This window comes from Fusarium sambucinum, chromosome III (assembly GCF_050947815.1).
Source record: "Fusarium sambucinum isolate potato_lamoka chromosome III, whole genome shotgun sequence".
NCBI classification, from domain to species: domain Eukaryota; kingdom Fungi; phylum Ascomycota; class Sordariomycetes; order Hypocreales; family Nectriaceae; genus Fusarium; species Fusarium sambucinum.
This window is the reverse complement of record NC_139292.1, coordinates 7,938,166-7,953,071: the sequence shown is the minus strand read 5'-3', so window position 1 is coordinate 7,953,071 and position 14,906 is coordinate 7,938,166. Positions and strand designations below refer to the sequence as shown.

Genomic DNA, 14,906 nt, shown 5'->3' with positions numbered 1-14,906 from the left:
TTAAATTCAGAGAGTGATGTTCTGTATTGCGCACTCAAACTCAACGCTTAGAAGGAGAACGATAAGTTCTGTGCATCTTGATGTTGTTTTAATCTAAGGACCTATAATCCAGACAGGGATCATACTTGTCGTTGCTAAACCTTATTCCTGCACACCTTGTGAACCTGACCTACGCTACTAAACACATATGCATAGCGTAGCTCTTTACTATCAACTGTATCTCTGCCTGTCTCTGCCCAGATGCTTGCGTCGTTGTAACTGCGCACAGCTGCTCTAGAGTGAATACACACGGCGGCTGCCCTTATTCTCGTGTTAGCGATATGGTCATTGTACTCCACAAGACTTACTGGCAGGGTGGAAACCCTTTGGTGGGTTCGTTGGCCTGCACAGGTGGACTTGGAGGGTACTTGCGAAGGTGCGACTGACAGCGGATTGCCGTGCTAAATGAAGGTCACTCTAAGGTCATTATGTGAATGCAAATGCGAACGGAGTGGAATAAATGACCTGAGCCGGAGGTCGCTAATTAGAGTACTGCCTGTAGAAATAGATATGATGAATAATGGAATACATGACAGTGAAGGATAATGTGCGGAGAGCAAGGGATGTATTTGACATATAAAAGAGAAGACTGGAAGCGGACCATTGGAGTATTTGGGCTATGATGGGATGCTATGCAACCGCAGCATAAGATAGTCTGCAGGTTGCTGATATAAATCCGGATATAAGGTTTAAGTCCATAACACGAGTATCCACCAACAAGCCATGCCCGGCTATGACGAAGGGAATCGGTCCGAGAGTAGTCTGATTAAAGTTTGCTAATAGTTAGAAAAGCTTATTTCGGATTGCATCTGAGAAGACAGTTCTACCGTCGGCATTTCATGTAAACCGAAGGCCGACAAGAGTTCAGTATATATTTAAGTCTATAAGCTTTGCAGCAAGTCTCCAGCAAGTCTCCAGCAAGACAATCCAGTTTCTCAATCATCTCCCAAGTACAACGTTAACTTATCCTACAACTGTTCACAATGACTCGAGTTCTCGTCACAGGTATGTCAACTCTATAGCCTACTTATAACAATGACCGTATCTAACAAAGAGGCAGGTGGCACTGGCTTTGTCGCCGGACATGTGGTTGATACCCTACTCAAGCGCGGTCACAGTGTCGTAACTACTGTTCGTTCCGAGGCAAAGGCCCAGTCCATCCGCAACGAGTTTCAGGGCGTTGGTAAAGACAAGCTTGACTTTGCTATCGTCCCTGACATTGCGGCCAAGGATGCTTTCCTAGGGTTGGGTGCATATCGACTCGAAGCAGCCATTCACGTCGCCAGTCCTGTGAGTCTGTGGCATTTTTGTAATATTCCCCAAGGCTAATCCTCCTTTCCAGTTTCACTACAACATTACAGACGCCAAAAAGGACTTGATTGATCCAGCTGTCCTTGGTACAACTTCAGTGCTTGATGCACTACACAAGACTTGTCCCACCGTTCAACGAGTTGCTTTGACTTCATCCTTCGCCGCCATCATGGACCCCAAGCTATCCTTTACAGGCGCGAAAAAGACTTACACTGAATCCGATTGGAGTCCTCTCACTATGGAAGATGCTTATTCCAACCCCGGGCTTGCTTACGCTGCATCTAAAGCGTTTGCTGAAAAGGCCGCTTGGGATTTCATGGCTGAAAAGAAGCCTAACTTCTCGCTTACAACTATCTGCCCGCCCATGATTTATGGTCCAGTCAAATACCCAGTCAAGTCACTCGACTCTGTCAACACATCGAACCAGCTTCTGGCCGATATCATCAGTGGGAAGCATAAAGATAGTCTTCCTGCGACTCAGCTCCCTCTCTGGGTTGACGTCCGTGATGTAGCACTTGCCCATGTCAAGGCTGTACAGACCGATGAGGCAGCGGATAAACGCATCTTTATCACTGCTGGGCACTACAGTAACCAAGATTTGTATAGAGTCCTTCGCGAAAACTTCCCAGATTTGCGAAACAGGCTGCCAGATGAGGCCAATAAAGGAGGCGACCCGAACCCAGCTCTCGATTCCTTTGGTTATGATATCACTCGAGCAAACACGATTCTTGGAATCGATTGGATACCGTATGAGAAGACAGTTATTGATTCAGTCAAGTCTCTTCTCTGAACTTGTTAGTTGCATTTATTTGATGCATTTCAATTTATGTATTGAATCTACAATCATTGTCATATCAACTTATGAAATATCGTAGCGCGTTTTGGCTGTATATATGTAGCGCAAGAATCTACTAAGCACAGAAGAGAGCCGCATTGGATAGACCACCCAAGTAGCTAACGGGCTCAAAACGCGCTACGGAATTTGATGAGCTGATACGGTAGTCCAACCAGCTTGTTTATGTGAAATCCGGCCATTAATTGACGATCGAAAGGTGAAATGGCTAATGGCAGTAACTGCAATTTCATTTTGTTAGTAATCAGCCATATTAGTCAAGCCGTTCCAAGACATTTACTCGTTGGCTGGCCAGGAGGAGGGGGCAGCTAAGCAAGCTGACCGTCCTGTTTTCTGAGACATCTCACATGCTTTTGGTCTACGGTCTGTTGATCTGCACTAGCCAGGTTCAAAGCGCTGCAGATATCCGTAGACTTGTCTAAATTCTCACCGCCGATCTTTTGAAGTAAGACAGAAGAAACTTGGAATGATGGTCGTAATTGAGTTTAGACTTTCAGCTCACCCAACGGGATCATCCCGAAATCGCCACGTCCCGCTTTGACATCATTTTCTTATCATATCTACTTCCAGTCGTCCTCTACTAAATCCGTTCTTTAGTGATACCATTCCTCAATTTTTCTCCAAGCCATGTTACTCTAATCTATCATGACCGAACTGAAAGTGCGCAAAGATGTTCGCAAGCTCTCCGATCAAGAGCGCGATACTGTTATCCGTGCCTTTAAACATATTATGGAGTTACCACCCGATGATGAGAATTCATATTTCACCATTGCCGGCTACCATGGTTTACCTGAGCCTCAATATTGCTATCATGGTGTCGTCCTCTTCCCAACCTGGCATCGTGCCTATCTCTGTCGACTAGAAGAATCTTTACGAACTGCACCTGACTGTGAAGACCTAGCTCTTCCATACTGGGATGAAGCTTCCAATGAGACCAGAGAAGAGGGCATTCCCCATCTTTTTACCGATAGAGAGTACACATTCCAAGACGGATCATCAATTCCAAACCCTCTCTGCTCTTACAAACTTCAGAAAGGCATTGTGGATGTAGACGACAAGAAAACTAGCAAAGATACCAAACCAGAAGGATATCGAACAGTCCGGTACCCGTACTCTGGTCTAGTCAGTGACAAGTTTGCGGACAGGACCAAAGTCCACAACTCAGCTTTAGATGGGAAGACGCCGGACGAAGTGACCAAGATTCTGAATCAGAATGTCATTCGCTGGTTACATCTCCAGAAATTCCAGACCCATAACGAGAAATGGGTCTCGGCTGGCGAAAAAGATAATTATGTCAATTGTCTTGAAGCCCCCAACTACACAGTATTTTCCAATGCCACTTCGGCCGACAGGTACAACGAGGAGAACAGAGGCAAGCCAACGGTTTCTCCTGTCATTCCCATTGAGCAGCCACACAACGCTATTCACCTTGCTGTTGGGGGATTTGATGTTCCTGACGACAACAATCATAATGTTTATGCTTTTGCCAACGGAGATATGGGAGAGAACGACACGGCGGCCTTTGACCCTCTCTTTTTCTTCCATCACTGCTTTATCGATTATATTTTCTGGAGGTGGCAAGAACGTCACAATAAGACAGAAACTCTCGACATAATGAAGGGATATCCTGGGACTCAACTTATAAAGCGCGGCAAGGCAATCGCAAACTTCACTATGGACTATCCACTTGCCCCGTTCAAGATAATAGATCAGGTTAATGGAAAAGAACGCGGCATGACCTCGAATGTACGTGCAACGATACGATAAATGGACTAGAGCTGACTCTGCCAGGATGTGATAAATATTTCCAAGCTGGGGTACACATATTCCGACCCAGGCCTACCTTACTTGAATCTCGTGGCCCCAGCCCAACGGTTCGTAGACGCGCCAAAGTTGAAGATCAGCGGGATCAATCGCGCCAAGATCTCCGGTTCTTTCATCGTGTCTGTCTGGGCCAATACCAGTGAGGGGATGCCTGACCGTCTCCTCGAGACCAAGCCGATCCTCAGTCGTTGGGAGGTTGAGAAATGCGGGAATTGCCAAAGTCATTTGGAAGTCAAGTTTATTGTCCACCTAATTGACTTTGATCATGAGGAAGCTCTCTACACGAAGTTTTATGCCAAGGTTCATACAAGGGAGAAACCTGAAGGAGAAAGGAAAATAGCTGGCAGGGAGGTTGCAATCACGTTGAATGCTTGTAGGACCGCGACACTAATCAGATAGCGCTCAATACTATTACTGATAATGATCATGTTTGTATATATATTCATTTATTGATAGAATATCAATTATAGAAAAATATACCTAGCCTTTCATGGTAAAGTCTACTCACTTGGACAACCGGATGTTATTGTTAAACGACCTTGAAGGAGTCCCTCACAAATATCTGTGGCTCGAGGGTAGGTCGGAAAGCTCGGGCCACAAGTACAGTCGACTTTTCAGAGGCCTTGTTTTCCCCCGTGGAAGTCGATGTCATCCCTGTTGATTTATCCCTGCTGCTTTCACAGCCACATTCTTACACCTTGGCATATTCACAGCCACTCAAAAGGCCTTGCACCGCCTCAGATGACAACCAATACCTCGATTCGAAGCGGGGTTGAGTTGTCTTAATGGGATATGCTCTAACGCGTCTTGATCCTACTGTGATGCTGTGACGTGATTTATCCACATTAATAAGGCAACAGCTTACATCAAGACACTTCATATAGACTGACCATGACTGAAGAATAATTTCTTCTTGTCGTCTTACCCTCCGTCATCTTCCTTTTGAAACATCCTCAATCATGTCATCAACTACTAACATTAACACTATACCCGCCGAGCTGTTGAGAAAGATCTTCTCTCATGTCCGCGACGATTCCAAAGATGGACAAGAGTCAATTGCACAAAGTCGCTTAGTATCACAACGATTCAGAGATGCGTCCTCGGTTTCCCTTATCACCGAGGTCTCAGTCTGTCTCAACACAGAGTCCTTCGCACGATTCGAGACTATCTGCGCCCATCCCATATTCAGTAAAGGCGTGCAGAAAGTCCACATCTTGCTATCATACTACGAAGCCGAACTGGCCAACGACAAACAGCTGTACATGGCTGAAGCCAATTCAAGGCTTTTGCGACACTGGGAAACCATGGAACGAACGAGAGGGTACAAGAGACGGTACGACATCTCAGAAGAGTTGTTCGAATGGCTCGGAAAGATTGCTTGGGGCAATAGCTCCGATGTCCAGCAATTGATCAGAGGAGAAGATCTCCAAGCCACTCCGACACCAATCCAGAAACTGTTTCTCAAGGCGTACGATATCTACAAGGCTAGGTTCGACGACCAAGAGAGCCTACGAAAAGACAATGCACATATAGATCGCCTAGCACATGCCTTGTCTTCACTTCCTGGTCTCAAATCCCTTGATATGGATGACACTCATGGGAAAAAGATGATCATGAGAGAAACAACACAGACCAAGCTAGGCGCCAATTATCTCGCACCTGAAGACTTTTCCGAAACTGGATATAGTCGAAATGTTTTGAAACATTTTGACACTTTCATTCGCCAGTCCGGTTGGTGTGGCTCTTTCCATACTGATGGCTCACGCTCAAACAATGGAGGATTTGAAGTCTTAACAATTCCTCCTTTGGAGATGCTGGGGGAGTTGTGCTCTCAACTTGGCGAGCAAGGAGTCAGGCCCAAGCACATCGGAATCGCTTTGAAGCCACCGCCCGACATGCGACTGTTGACAATGTCTCCAGCACAGCAAGAAAACATGAAGCGCTTGGTTTCGCAAGCTTTAGGCTTGACATTCCGTTTCGACTTTTTCTCTCGTCCTCATAATCTTCGTGAGAATCCCAGAGATGAAATGATGGTCCTGTGCTCTGTCACAAAGCCATTTTTCAGCGCGCCGAAGCTTGAGTTTTTAGATATATACTTTATGGAATATCCCAACCGCGAAACGCCGACCGTCTCTTTAGGTGAGATACTGCCTTTAGACATGTCTTGGCCGCAACTTGAAACGCTATGGTTGCAGTATCAACCCATGACGATTGACGAATTGAGAGACGTGGTCAGTAAGCATCGCTCAACAGTTCGTGAGTTCAAGTTGCCATCTCCTTGGTTTTTGCAAGGGAGCGTCCATGAGGCTTTGAAGACTATACGTGGTTTCGAGAATCTGGAAAGCGTGACCATGACGTTCCCTAAGGGGTCCGACTTTCGAGGCACTGGTACTTTGGATTTTAAATGGCCGCAGGACGAGATCAAGAGTTACCTTCTCAAAGAGACTGATGTACTCCCACTTCAGGACGAACTGGACTACACCAGGTAGGCTTGTCTAAATGTTGCAATCGGGATCTCACTTGAGCATTTCCTGAAAGTTTCCAATATTATAATTATGGCTAAAATACAAAATTATCCCATAAGATTTCTAAGTTCGTACCGAGCTCCGTTGATAATTGAGGTCAGGATTGTGAATGTTAAGTAAATACTGTAAGCTACTCGCCTGCGCTAGCTATGGCAAGAGCACCGTTCACACGGTTGTTGTACTCCGTAGCCATATTCCATGGAGGCGCATTGCAAAACTCAAGCTTGACGCCTTTCCGAAAGACCAAGCAATGAGTACTGCCACCGAAATGGAACATACCAATATCCTGACCTTTGGTAACAACATCACCCACCGAGACCGTAAACTCACAACCCGAAACCTCGGCCATACCAACAAACACAATAGCCATCAAACCTATCGTGGGGTTCTTCGCCTGGATCCAGATTATAGCTCGCGTAGCTACAGCGCTAAGATATGGCTGTGAGTTGTTAGGCGCAGCAGGGTCTGCATATCTCCAGTTCCCGGCTCCGGCTATGCCTTCGAAGTAGTTCTCGCTGAAGTATGTACCAGGAACTTTTTCAAACCCAACAACACTACCACTGACGGGCGCGTGCCAGCGGTGATAGCTCTTCGAGCTTAGGAAGGCCTGGTAGACTGTGCCACCGATAAACTGAGTTGCCAGTGGGTTGCTGTTCATCATCCTGTCCAGGGAGTAGGGTTGAGATTTGAGCCAGAATGTGTCTTGTAGTTGGACGTTCCCAGCCAACTTGAATGGAGCTGACTCGCAAGCATTGACTATGACCAGTGTTGGGTCAGGACAGTTCAACGTTGGAGAGGCATCGTCGGGACATTCGACAGGACGAATGCCATTTCGAAACTTTCTCGTGAAGAAGTCATCCCAACTTGCATAGCCAAAGTAGGGCGCGGTTGGGTCACAAACAAAGATCTCATGAAATGCTGGACCCTTCTTGCCGCAATTTGCTGCATCTTCAATCATGACCAGTGATTCTGGGGATAACCAATGATTCAAGGTAGCCTTTGACGCAGGCGAGCCTAAAAATGAACCCCAAGTATCGAGCACATTTCTGAAAGAGGCATTAATGGCCGGTATGAGCCAGAAGTCGTAACCAGCCATTGTGCCCATGGGCCAGTCCAAAACAGTATTAATAGGAAGTCCGATCATATCCATAGCTGTTTCGGGTGTCTCTTTGATATAGAACGGTGGCGATGATTTGATGAAGATATTGACCACGTTTAGAAACTCGTCAAAGCTTTGAATGGCTGGTACACCGATTGGGTCGTAGTGCTTAGATGACTGGGTAAACATGTCGTTGGACAGGGCTCTCCAAGTTGGATTGCTGTTGACGAGCTGTTGAAAGGTAATGAGACTTGGATCAAGAGGGAGATCATTTCTCTGGTTCGCTTCATCGAGTTTGGCTGCTAGCCATCGCTGGATTCTTGGTCGCTGCGAAGGAGCGAATTTACCCATGGGTCTATGGCCCGTGGTACGTTGTGCTGGGACTCTCATGGTTCCAAGCTGTGCTCTGTAAATGGGATCAAATTGACCGAACACTATCTATAGACGTGTTTTAATAGAAGAGGTCGTATGTGAGAGATGTAATGCTGATATATCCGTGATTGGAATGCATCTCCCTGGTTTGAAGGGATGAGCACCAACCTCAGGCTTCAATCGTCGAGGGAGTACATGATGACTGATGAGACATGCATCTTTTCAGCTGGCCACTTTTGCAGATCACGATAATTGATCTACCGAGATAACTACAGCAGTGGTTCAATTGGTTGTCAGTGATGTAATTCTGTGTTGTACAACCGATACGAGACACCGTGCACACGGGAAGTCAATAGTCTACTACGCAGACAAAAGGCCTGTATCCACAGGACGATCTCACTAGAGCTAGCCACTACAAGCGTTATTTACGGTATGTCGTTTAGCGTGCGGTGATTGAGGCTGTCGCGCAACGTGCTGACTACATGTCAAGTTTTGTGCATGAGCCTGGCTACACAGAGGCTACTGACAAACTGTATGACACCAGTGATGGTGGAAAAAGATGGGTCTGACTCGCCGTGGGCTGAATACCGACTCGCCTTTAACTATCGCCATGTTGAGGAAGAGATGCCAGGATGAGTGTCGGGTCCCAGAGTCAGATTTTATAGCTCCTTGAACCTAAACCACGCATATTAGTTTATTCTTATGTATACGGACTGGTGCTATACCTTTGCATTCTTCGTTGACGGATTCCATCAGATATAATCCACTCGACCATGAATCCAAAGGTTTACGGTAGAAGCAATGGAGAATAATCAGAGACCCGGAGAGACGGGTCGTAAAAAACAAGACATATAAGACTAGCCCCCCAAGAAATTAGTGCTCTTAGGCTATTTACTCACTGAAACTAGGTGCTGTAATATTTGCACAAACCACTAAAACGTCAACATGGCCAACTGTTAGGCCGATTGAGCTCTGTTCAACAGCACATTGTACCACTCATACAAATGCAAGTTGCTCATTCTTTTAATACGAATTGTTTTCAATCAGATAAACTTCATTACTACTTCGTGTATACAATTCCAATTAATAAAAATTCCTCCTCTGCTCCGCCAAAGCCCCCAACTTCAATGCCAAAAGCTTACTAGCAGACACTTCCCTCATATGCCCATGCCCTTGTCCAGCCTCTTCACTTCTTCCTCTCGAAGCATTAACACCTCCAATCCCACTCATACTCATATTCCTCGACATGCGCAAACTCGAAACACTTAAACTTCTCCTCTCTGCTACAGACGATGCCAAACTCATACTTTGTCTCGCTGAAGAAGCGATACTTTGTCCACGAGATCGTCTATTCATTCCATCCATCTTCAGGAGTGATTCTCCTCCCGATTGAGGCATTGAACTTGTAGCGCTTGATGCTCCGAGACTTACGGAGGTTCTTCGAGAGGATGGTGATGAGGTACGGGATGATACACTTGGTGTTGATGCGTATCCTGTCATCATCATCATTCGCGCACTGAGCATCTGGTTCGGATCTGACGAGAGAGCTGTCTGGAGATTCTGCAACTGGTATGGGCTGGCCATGTATGTAGTGGGCATACTACTCAGCCGGCGAATTGCATTCTTGTTGTTCTGGATAAATGAAGACATGCTAGAAACGGCGCCCACGTTGAGTCTCTCTGCCGCTGAATCCACTGTTGTTGTGTTGCTCAAGTTGTTCCCACGTTCTTGATGCACCGCGTTGACACTGCTTGGTTCAGGCTCTGGCGGTACTTCCTCAACCATCATACTAATACGGTGATTGATCTGCGTGACCACCTCGTCAAAGTTTGTCTTTTGAGACGCGGTGTAGAAATCGCTCTGTTCCAGCATTGTCTCACTGCTGACTTCCCTCGTAAGCACGAAGAATGTGCCATCGCGGATGCATTTTCTGACGAATGCCCAGCGCGTGCGTGCAGGGTTGTGCTCAAGCTCCGGTTGGTACACCGAAAGACGTGCCAATTGAGCATAGAACATGGCCAATCGATGAGCCATCTTCTCAAGTGTTCTAAGCAAGAACGTAGATAGCGCAGCCAAAGGCGTGGCATCAGGATCGGAATGATCAAGCATGGACGCGACGTTGTTAAAGGCATCCATGCCATTGCAAGCTTCTTGTCGCAGATCTTCAAGAAGCTCAATGTCGAGCTGAACGCATTTAGCTGTGTAGCTAAACACACCTCGCTCCTGGAAGCGGAGTTGAGATGTGGGATCGCAAATAAAATCACCAAGAGCGCTAATCTCCTTGGTGATGGTTGCTGCGTCAGGGCTTGTCTTTGCGCGAGCAATGACTCCCAGGATGTCAGGCAGCTTGTAAGCAGCGCCTGGTCCACCAGCGCTTGCAAAGACAAATGAGAGTCGCAGGACGAGCTCCTCCAGCTTGGGGCCAAACAATGCAGCGAATCCACCTTGTAGAAGACGGCTCTGGTAGCCGTAGAAGGTACGAATGGCGATGATGTTGGGAAGGTCTTCACGCTGCCAGATGTTGGTGATACCGTTGGGATCATCCTTTGAAGGCGCATCCAGAGTGTCTCCCATGATATCGTTCATCTCGAATTGATGCGCGACAAGTGTCTCTACAGTCGTGCGCAGATACGCTGACCAGAGATCATGCATCTTGGAAACATCCCTGTCACGATAATCGGGCTTGGGTGACAAATGTCCGATGAAGTAGCGAGTAAGAAGACTGGATACCTCGGGGTTGTTGGTGTGGGCGAGGTTGTCGAAAGACTTGGTGCAGTCCACTCCAGCATTGGACTTGATGATGAGTGTACCACCGGGGTGCATCGGACAAAAGTCTGTAACGTCGTACACGCTGCCGTGTACAGCAATCCACATTCGTCCTCCCTTGCGATGACCAGTGTGCAACGCGAGACTGGATTGTGAGATGGTGGGGAGATTGACGGGAATTGCTCGTGGAGACATGAACACGTCCAACATGAAACGTCGCTCAGCGAAAGCTTTGTTGATGATCTTGTCCACCGTCTCCATAGTAGCAGTGCGATAAGTATAAATGGCCTTGCGGATACCGCTCATGACAGAGTCAAAGACCGAGACGGAACCGCAGACATACATATATCCACCCAAACCACCTTGCTTCTTCGACATGACCATATCGCAGACAGTACTGCCCTGCTCAATGATCAAGGTGTCGATGTACCGAGGAGGAATCTCCTTCTCCACCAAATCGCGTAGGACATCGTCATACACCAAACCATTCGGGTCTCGGGAAAGAGCAAGGTGAACTTCCATGAACCCGATGTTGACGAGCTTGCGAAGTTCAGATTCGTAGGAGAACTTGTCGCGCGATTGAACTCCGAGATAGAGAAGGTTACGACCGCCAGAAAGTCCGGATGTCGCAAGTCGATGCTGCCAGAAACTTCGAAACGGGGCGATTCCACTGCCACCTGCGAAGTAGGCACAAGGAGCCATGTCATCGATGGGAAGTTGGAAGGACACAGGTCGTGAGACGCCGATAAGAACATCATCTGAGAGAATGGCACTGTCAACGCCGGCTGAAGGGTCAGGATTGAAGAAGCCACTAGACACACCAGCCCGAACGACACTCTCGCCTTGATCGAACATGGAACAGAGATCATACTCAGAACGAGAGATGGTAAGGTCGACTGTGCTGGGCAGAAGGTCATTGCTGTAGCTTGAGATGGAGTACGTTCTGGGAACCTCCAAAGTTACAAGGTCGGTCAACCAATCCAGATCGTCGAGGCTAAATGCCTTGTCCCATATGTGACTAGGCGTGTCGGTGACAGCTCGCTGTAGAAGATCACCCAATGAGCCACGAACAGGCCATTCGTCTGTAGCCAGGACTTGCAAGACAGTGCTTGAAGAAGCGTGAAGGAGTTCATGGACCTTGACGGCGAGATCTTTGGTGATGGGTGCGAGGTGGCCACGGCGGAGGATGTCAAGGACATTGAGACGATTGGGTGTGCTGGTGATGGAAGAGAGATGCTGAGCGAAACGAGACCACGTTCCAGTGGTGTAAACATCGGCTCGGAGGTGATGGTCGAGACCTAAAGCTGCGACCATCTTCGCAACCTCCTCCCAGGAATTGAGTGGCATGACTGCCATTCTATCACCAGGTGAAAAGGTGATACCTGTGTCTCGAATGTCGATGGTGACCATGGCAGTCCCCCTCTTGGTATCCCTGTCAATGGAGCTCACGCCAGCCACTTTACCCATGTACCTGCACTCTTCAAAGGTACCTCTCATAGAATGAGGCTCAAAGTCAAGCTTGCCTCTGAAAGGCTCCAATCGTTCTTTCATGGCGTCTGAGAATTGACGGTGGGTTTCTTCCCATGGTCTGTTGGCGTCTGCAGCTCCAGAAAGGCCGTTGGTAGCGGTACGGCCTGTCTTGGCAGCAACCTCAAGAATGCCAAAAACCTTGTATCTGTGTACGCCCATGAAGCCACGTTCGCCAGTGTAGGCTTCCACGATGCCTTCCAAGACACCTTTGAGGCGAGGGTCGTTGGATTGTTGGACGAACTGAGGGATGGAGTAGTGGTATTGGATAGCTGCGATGAAGGCACGGTGGTTGGAGGGAAGCCAAGCGCGGAGGTGGAGGGCTTCAGCACCGAGGAAGGAGGAGTGTCTGCGATGTATTAGTACAAATGAAATGGTAGATAGAGGGGAAGAGTACTCACGTCTTTCGACCAAGGAATGCATCCATCATGAGATAAGGTGGGAACTGCAAGCCTGAAGCAGCGGGACAACGCTTCGACAGGGGCGCTGAGAACAAACCCCAGCGAACCCACTTGTCGGCAGAGACATAGTTGTCACCGGCATTGGGGTTTGGTGAGATGCTGTGGAAGGCATTGGGCATTCGTTCGAGAATTTCCTTGAGGCGAATCATCTCGTGCAAGAGGCCTTCAATGTTGCCAGTCATGACATGCTCTTGGCAAGCAGCGATGGCATCAGGGCCATGCTGGAATGAAGCTGCAATTGGTGGTCAGCGGTGAAAATGTGTAAGAGGGCGATAATACTCACCAGATGTATCGGCGCAACCCTTGAGGAAGGCGACTTCTGCGCGCTCACCAAACATTGGCCATCGAAGATCTGTGTTGTCAAAGCGAGCCAGGTACGGGTATGTCGACTTTGTGTCGCGGATCTTGAGGTTGTAGGATGCTTGATCGGGGAATGACAGATGAGGCAAGGAACGTCCCATGCGTCGAGAGATCTGGAAGTAAGGAAGTGCAATACACATTGGGATACCTTCGAGTTCCTGACACAACTTGTCACCCATCTCGCAGGTAGGTCTTGTGGAGGTACCGGAAGTGACAGCGACACCATCCGTGCCATCATGCTTATCCTCAAATCGGTAGATAGAGCACAGCATGCCCAGAGCAACAACAGCTCCCCAAAGTGCCTGGTCGGGAATGTTGTCTTCTGTACCTTCGACGAGAGGAAGCTTCGCTACAGCTTCTCTGACGCGACCTCGTGCACAGCATCCTGGCATACGCTCACAGAGATCAGACCAGATGCGACCGGGTGATCTAGCGAGAGCAGCGATGGGTTCTTCGTAGTCGGGTGGGCAAAAGCCGTGTTCAACGCTTAGGTAGCCGTCGCGCCAGCCTGTGAGAGGTCCAATCTCTTCGGCGCGTCGGAGGACTTGACGGCCTGGTGCGCCAAGGGCTGTGGCAAGGATGGAGTGATCGCTTGCATTGAGGGCATCGAGTTCGGGTTGGGTCTTTGCGCCGTCGAGGGTTTCGCGGGATGGGAAGGATTTGTAGAGGAGTTCGTTGATGGACCTTCGTTCTCTGTGTTTTGTTAGTGGTTGAAGACCAATTGAAGGATAGGCCGAGCGTACCTTGTTCGAAGCCAGTCATCTGCATCGACTCCTCGAGGGATCTTGATGATTAGTTAGTAGTTGTTGAGAATTAGAGGTTGGAGTCATGACATACATCGAAAGCGGAATGGATATCACCAGGTTGGCTCGCACCCGAAAAGGCACATCCTCGTCGCTGACTTATACTCTGATTTCGACTACCTCGCGAAGACCTAGACGCAGGACATGAAGCCCCGATGGAGCCAGAAACAGGACAAGAAGCGCGCGACATATTATTAGTTATGATTCAATCGGAAAACAAGATAAAACAAAAAGGTATATATGTTATAACGTGAATAGCCACCAGGGCAATAAGAAGAGAAGATAATACGCAACGAAACAAAAACACGCCACCAGGGCGATAACAAATGGATTGAATTGAGGATGAAAGAGAAACGAAAAGAGAGAGAAAAAAAAAGGCCCAGAGTTTATTATTATGATAGATAAAGAGAGGGATGAACTTGTTTCAGTTGGCGTTGCAGATGGAAACATGCCAAGATCTAAAGTATTAGATTGCGTTACATCGTTGAGGAGGAAATAAGCATAATGTGTGGAGGTTGAGACGATGGTGTGTCCGGATATGGGAGAAGCCGTCTTGTCTTGGGAAGTGATTGGTTAATTAACGATAACAGACTATCGATAAGGATAAGGATAAGATAATTACGGATAGGTCGAGATGAATTGACTTGGATTTGCGGAATGGTGGGCCTCATATTGGTGTCTTGATATACCCTATAGAGATGATTATGATGAATATTTACCAACAAAGAAGAGACAGATTATCTGTTATTGCGGGAATGAGAAAACATCTAACTACACAATTTCAATTATTACAATATTTAGTATATATCAAACTGATTGTCTAGAACGAGCTAGAAAAATTAACCTTTAGCTTGGGTCCCAACCACGAATGTCTGAACTCAGCGGAACAAGGTAACCCAGAGATTTCATCTTTTTTGTTCCCAGCGATTAATTATCTAATACCCTGAGCATTGTGAATAACTGAAA

The 14,906-nt window shown here is 47.5% G+C and overlaps 5 protein-coding genes across 5 annotated transcripts; 3 read left to right on the top strand and 2 right to left on the bottom strand.

Moving 5' to 3' along the window:
- Positions 1-1,022: 1,022 nt before the first annotated feature.
- Positions 1,023-2,140, top strand: FSST1_012845 (SDR family oxidoreductase; the record flags this gene model as incomplete). The annotated part of the gene is made up of 3 exons (XM_083236108.1): positions 1,023-1,044; positions 1,100-1,329; positions 1,382-2,140. The coding sequence occupies 3 exons, from the start codon at positions 1,023-1,025 to the stop codon at positions 2,138-2,140; spliced, it is 1,011 nt and encodes a 336-aa protein (XP_083082541.1).
- Positions 2,141-2,848: 708 nt separating this feature from the next.
- Positions 2,849-4,426, top strand: FSST1_012844 (tyrosinase family protein; the record flags this gene model as incomplete). Its single annotated transcript, XM_083236107.1, has 2 exons — positions 2,849-3,949; positions 3,995-4,426. The coding sequence occupies 2 exons, from the start codon at positions 2,849-2,851 to the stop codon at positions 4,424-4,426; spliced, it is 1,533 nt and encodes a 510-aa protein (XP_083082540.1).
- Positions 4,427-4,986: 560 nt separating this feature from the next.
- Positions 4,987-6,516, top strand: FSST1_012843 (uncharacterized protein; the record flags this gene model as incomplete). Its single annotated transcript, XM_083236106.1, has 1 exon — positions 4,987-6,516. One exon carries the CDS (start codon positions 4,987-4,989, stop codon positions 6,514-6,516), a length of 1,530 nt encoding a protein of 509 aa, XP_083082539.1.
- A 166-nt stretch (positions 6,517-6,682) lies between these two features.
- On the bottom strand, positions 6,683-8,041 carry FSST1_012842 (Phophatidylserine decarboxylase-domain-containing protein; the record flags this gene model as incomplete). Its single annotated transcript, XM_083236105.1, has 1 exon — positions 6,683-8,041. The coding sequence occupies one exon, from the start codon at positions 8,039-8,041 to the stop codon at positions 6,683-6,685; it is 1,359 nt and encodes a 452-aa protein (XP_083082538.1).
- A 1,065-nt stretch (positions 8,042-9,106) lies between these two features.
- Positions 9,107-14,130, bottom strand: FSST1_012841 (uncharacterized protein; the record flags this gene model as incomplete). The annotated part of the gene is made up of 5 exons (XM_083236104.1): positions 9,107-12,665; positions 12,718-13,009; positions 13,061-13,830; positions 13,881-13,921; positions 13,975-14,130. The coding sequence occupies 5 exons, from the start codon at positions 14,128-14,130 to the stop codon at positions 9,107-9,109; spliced, it is 4,818 nt and encodes a 1,605-aa protein (XP_083082537.1).
- Positions 14,131-14,906: the final 776 nt, after the last annotated feature.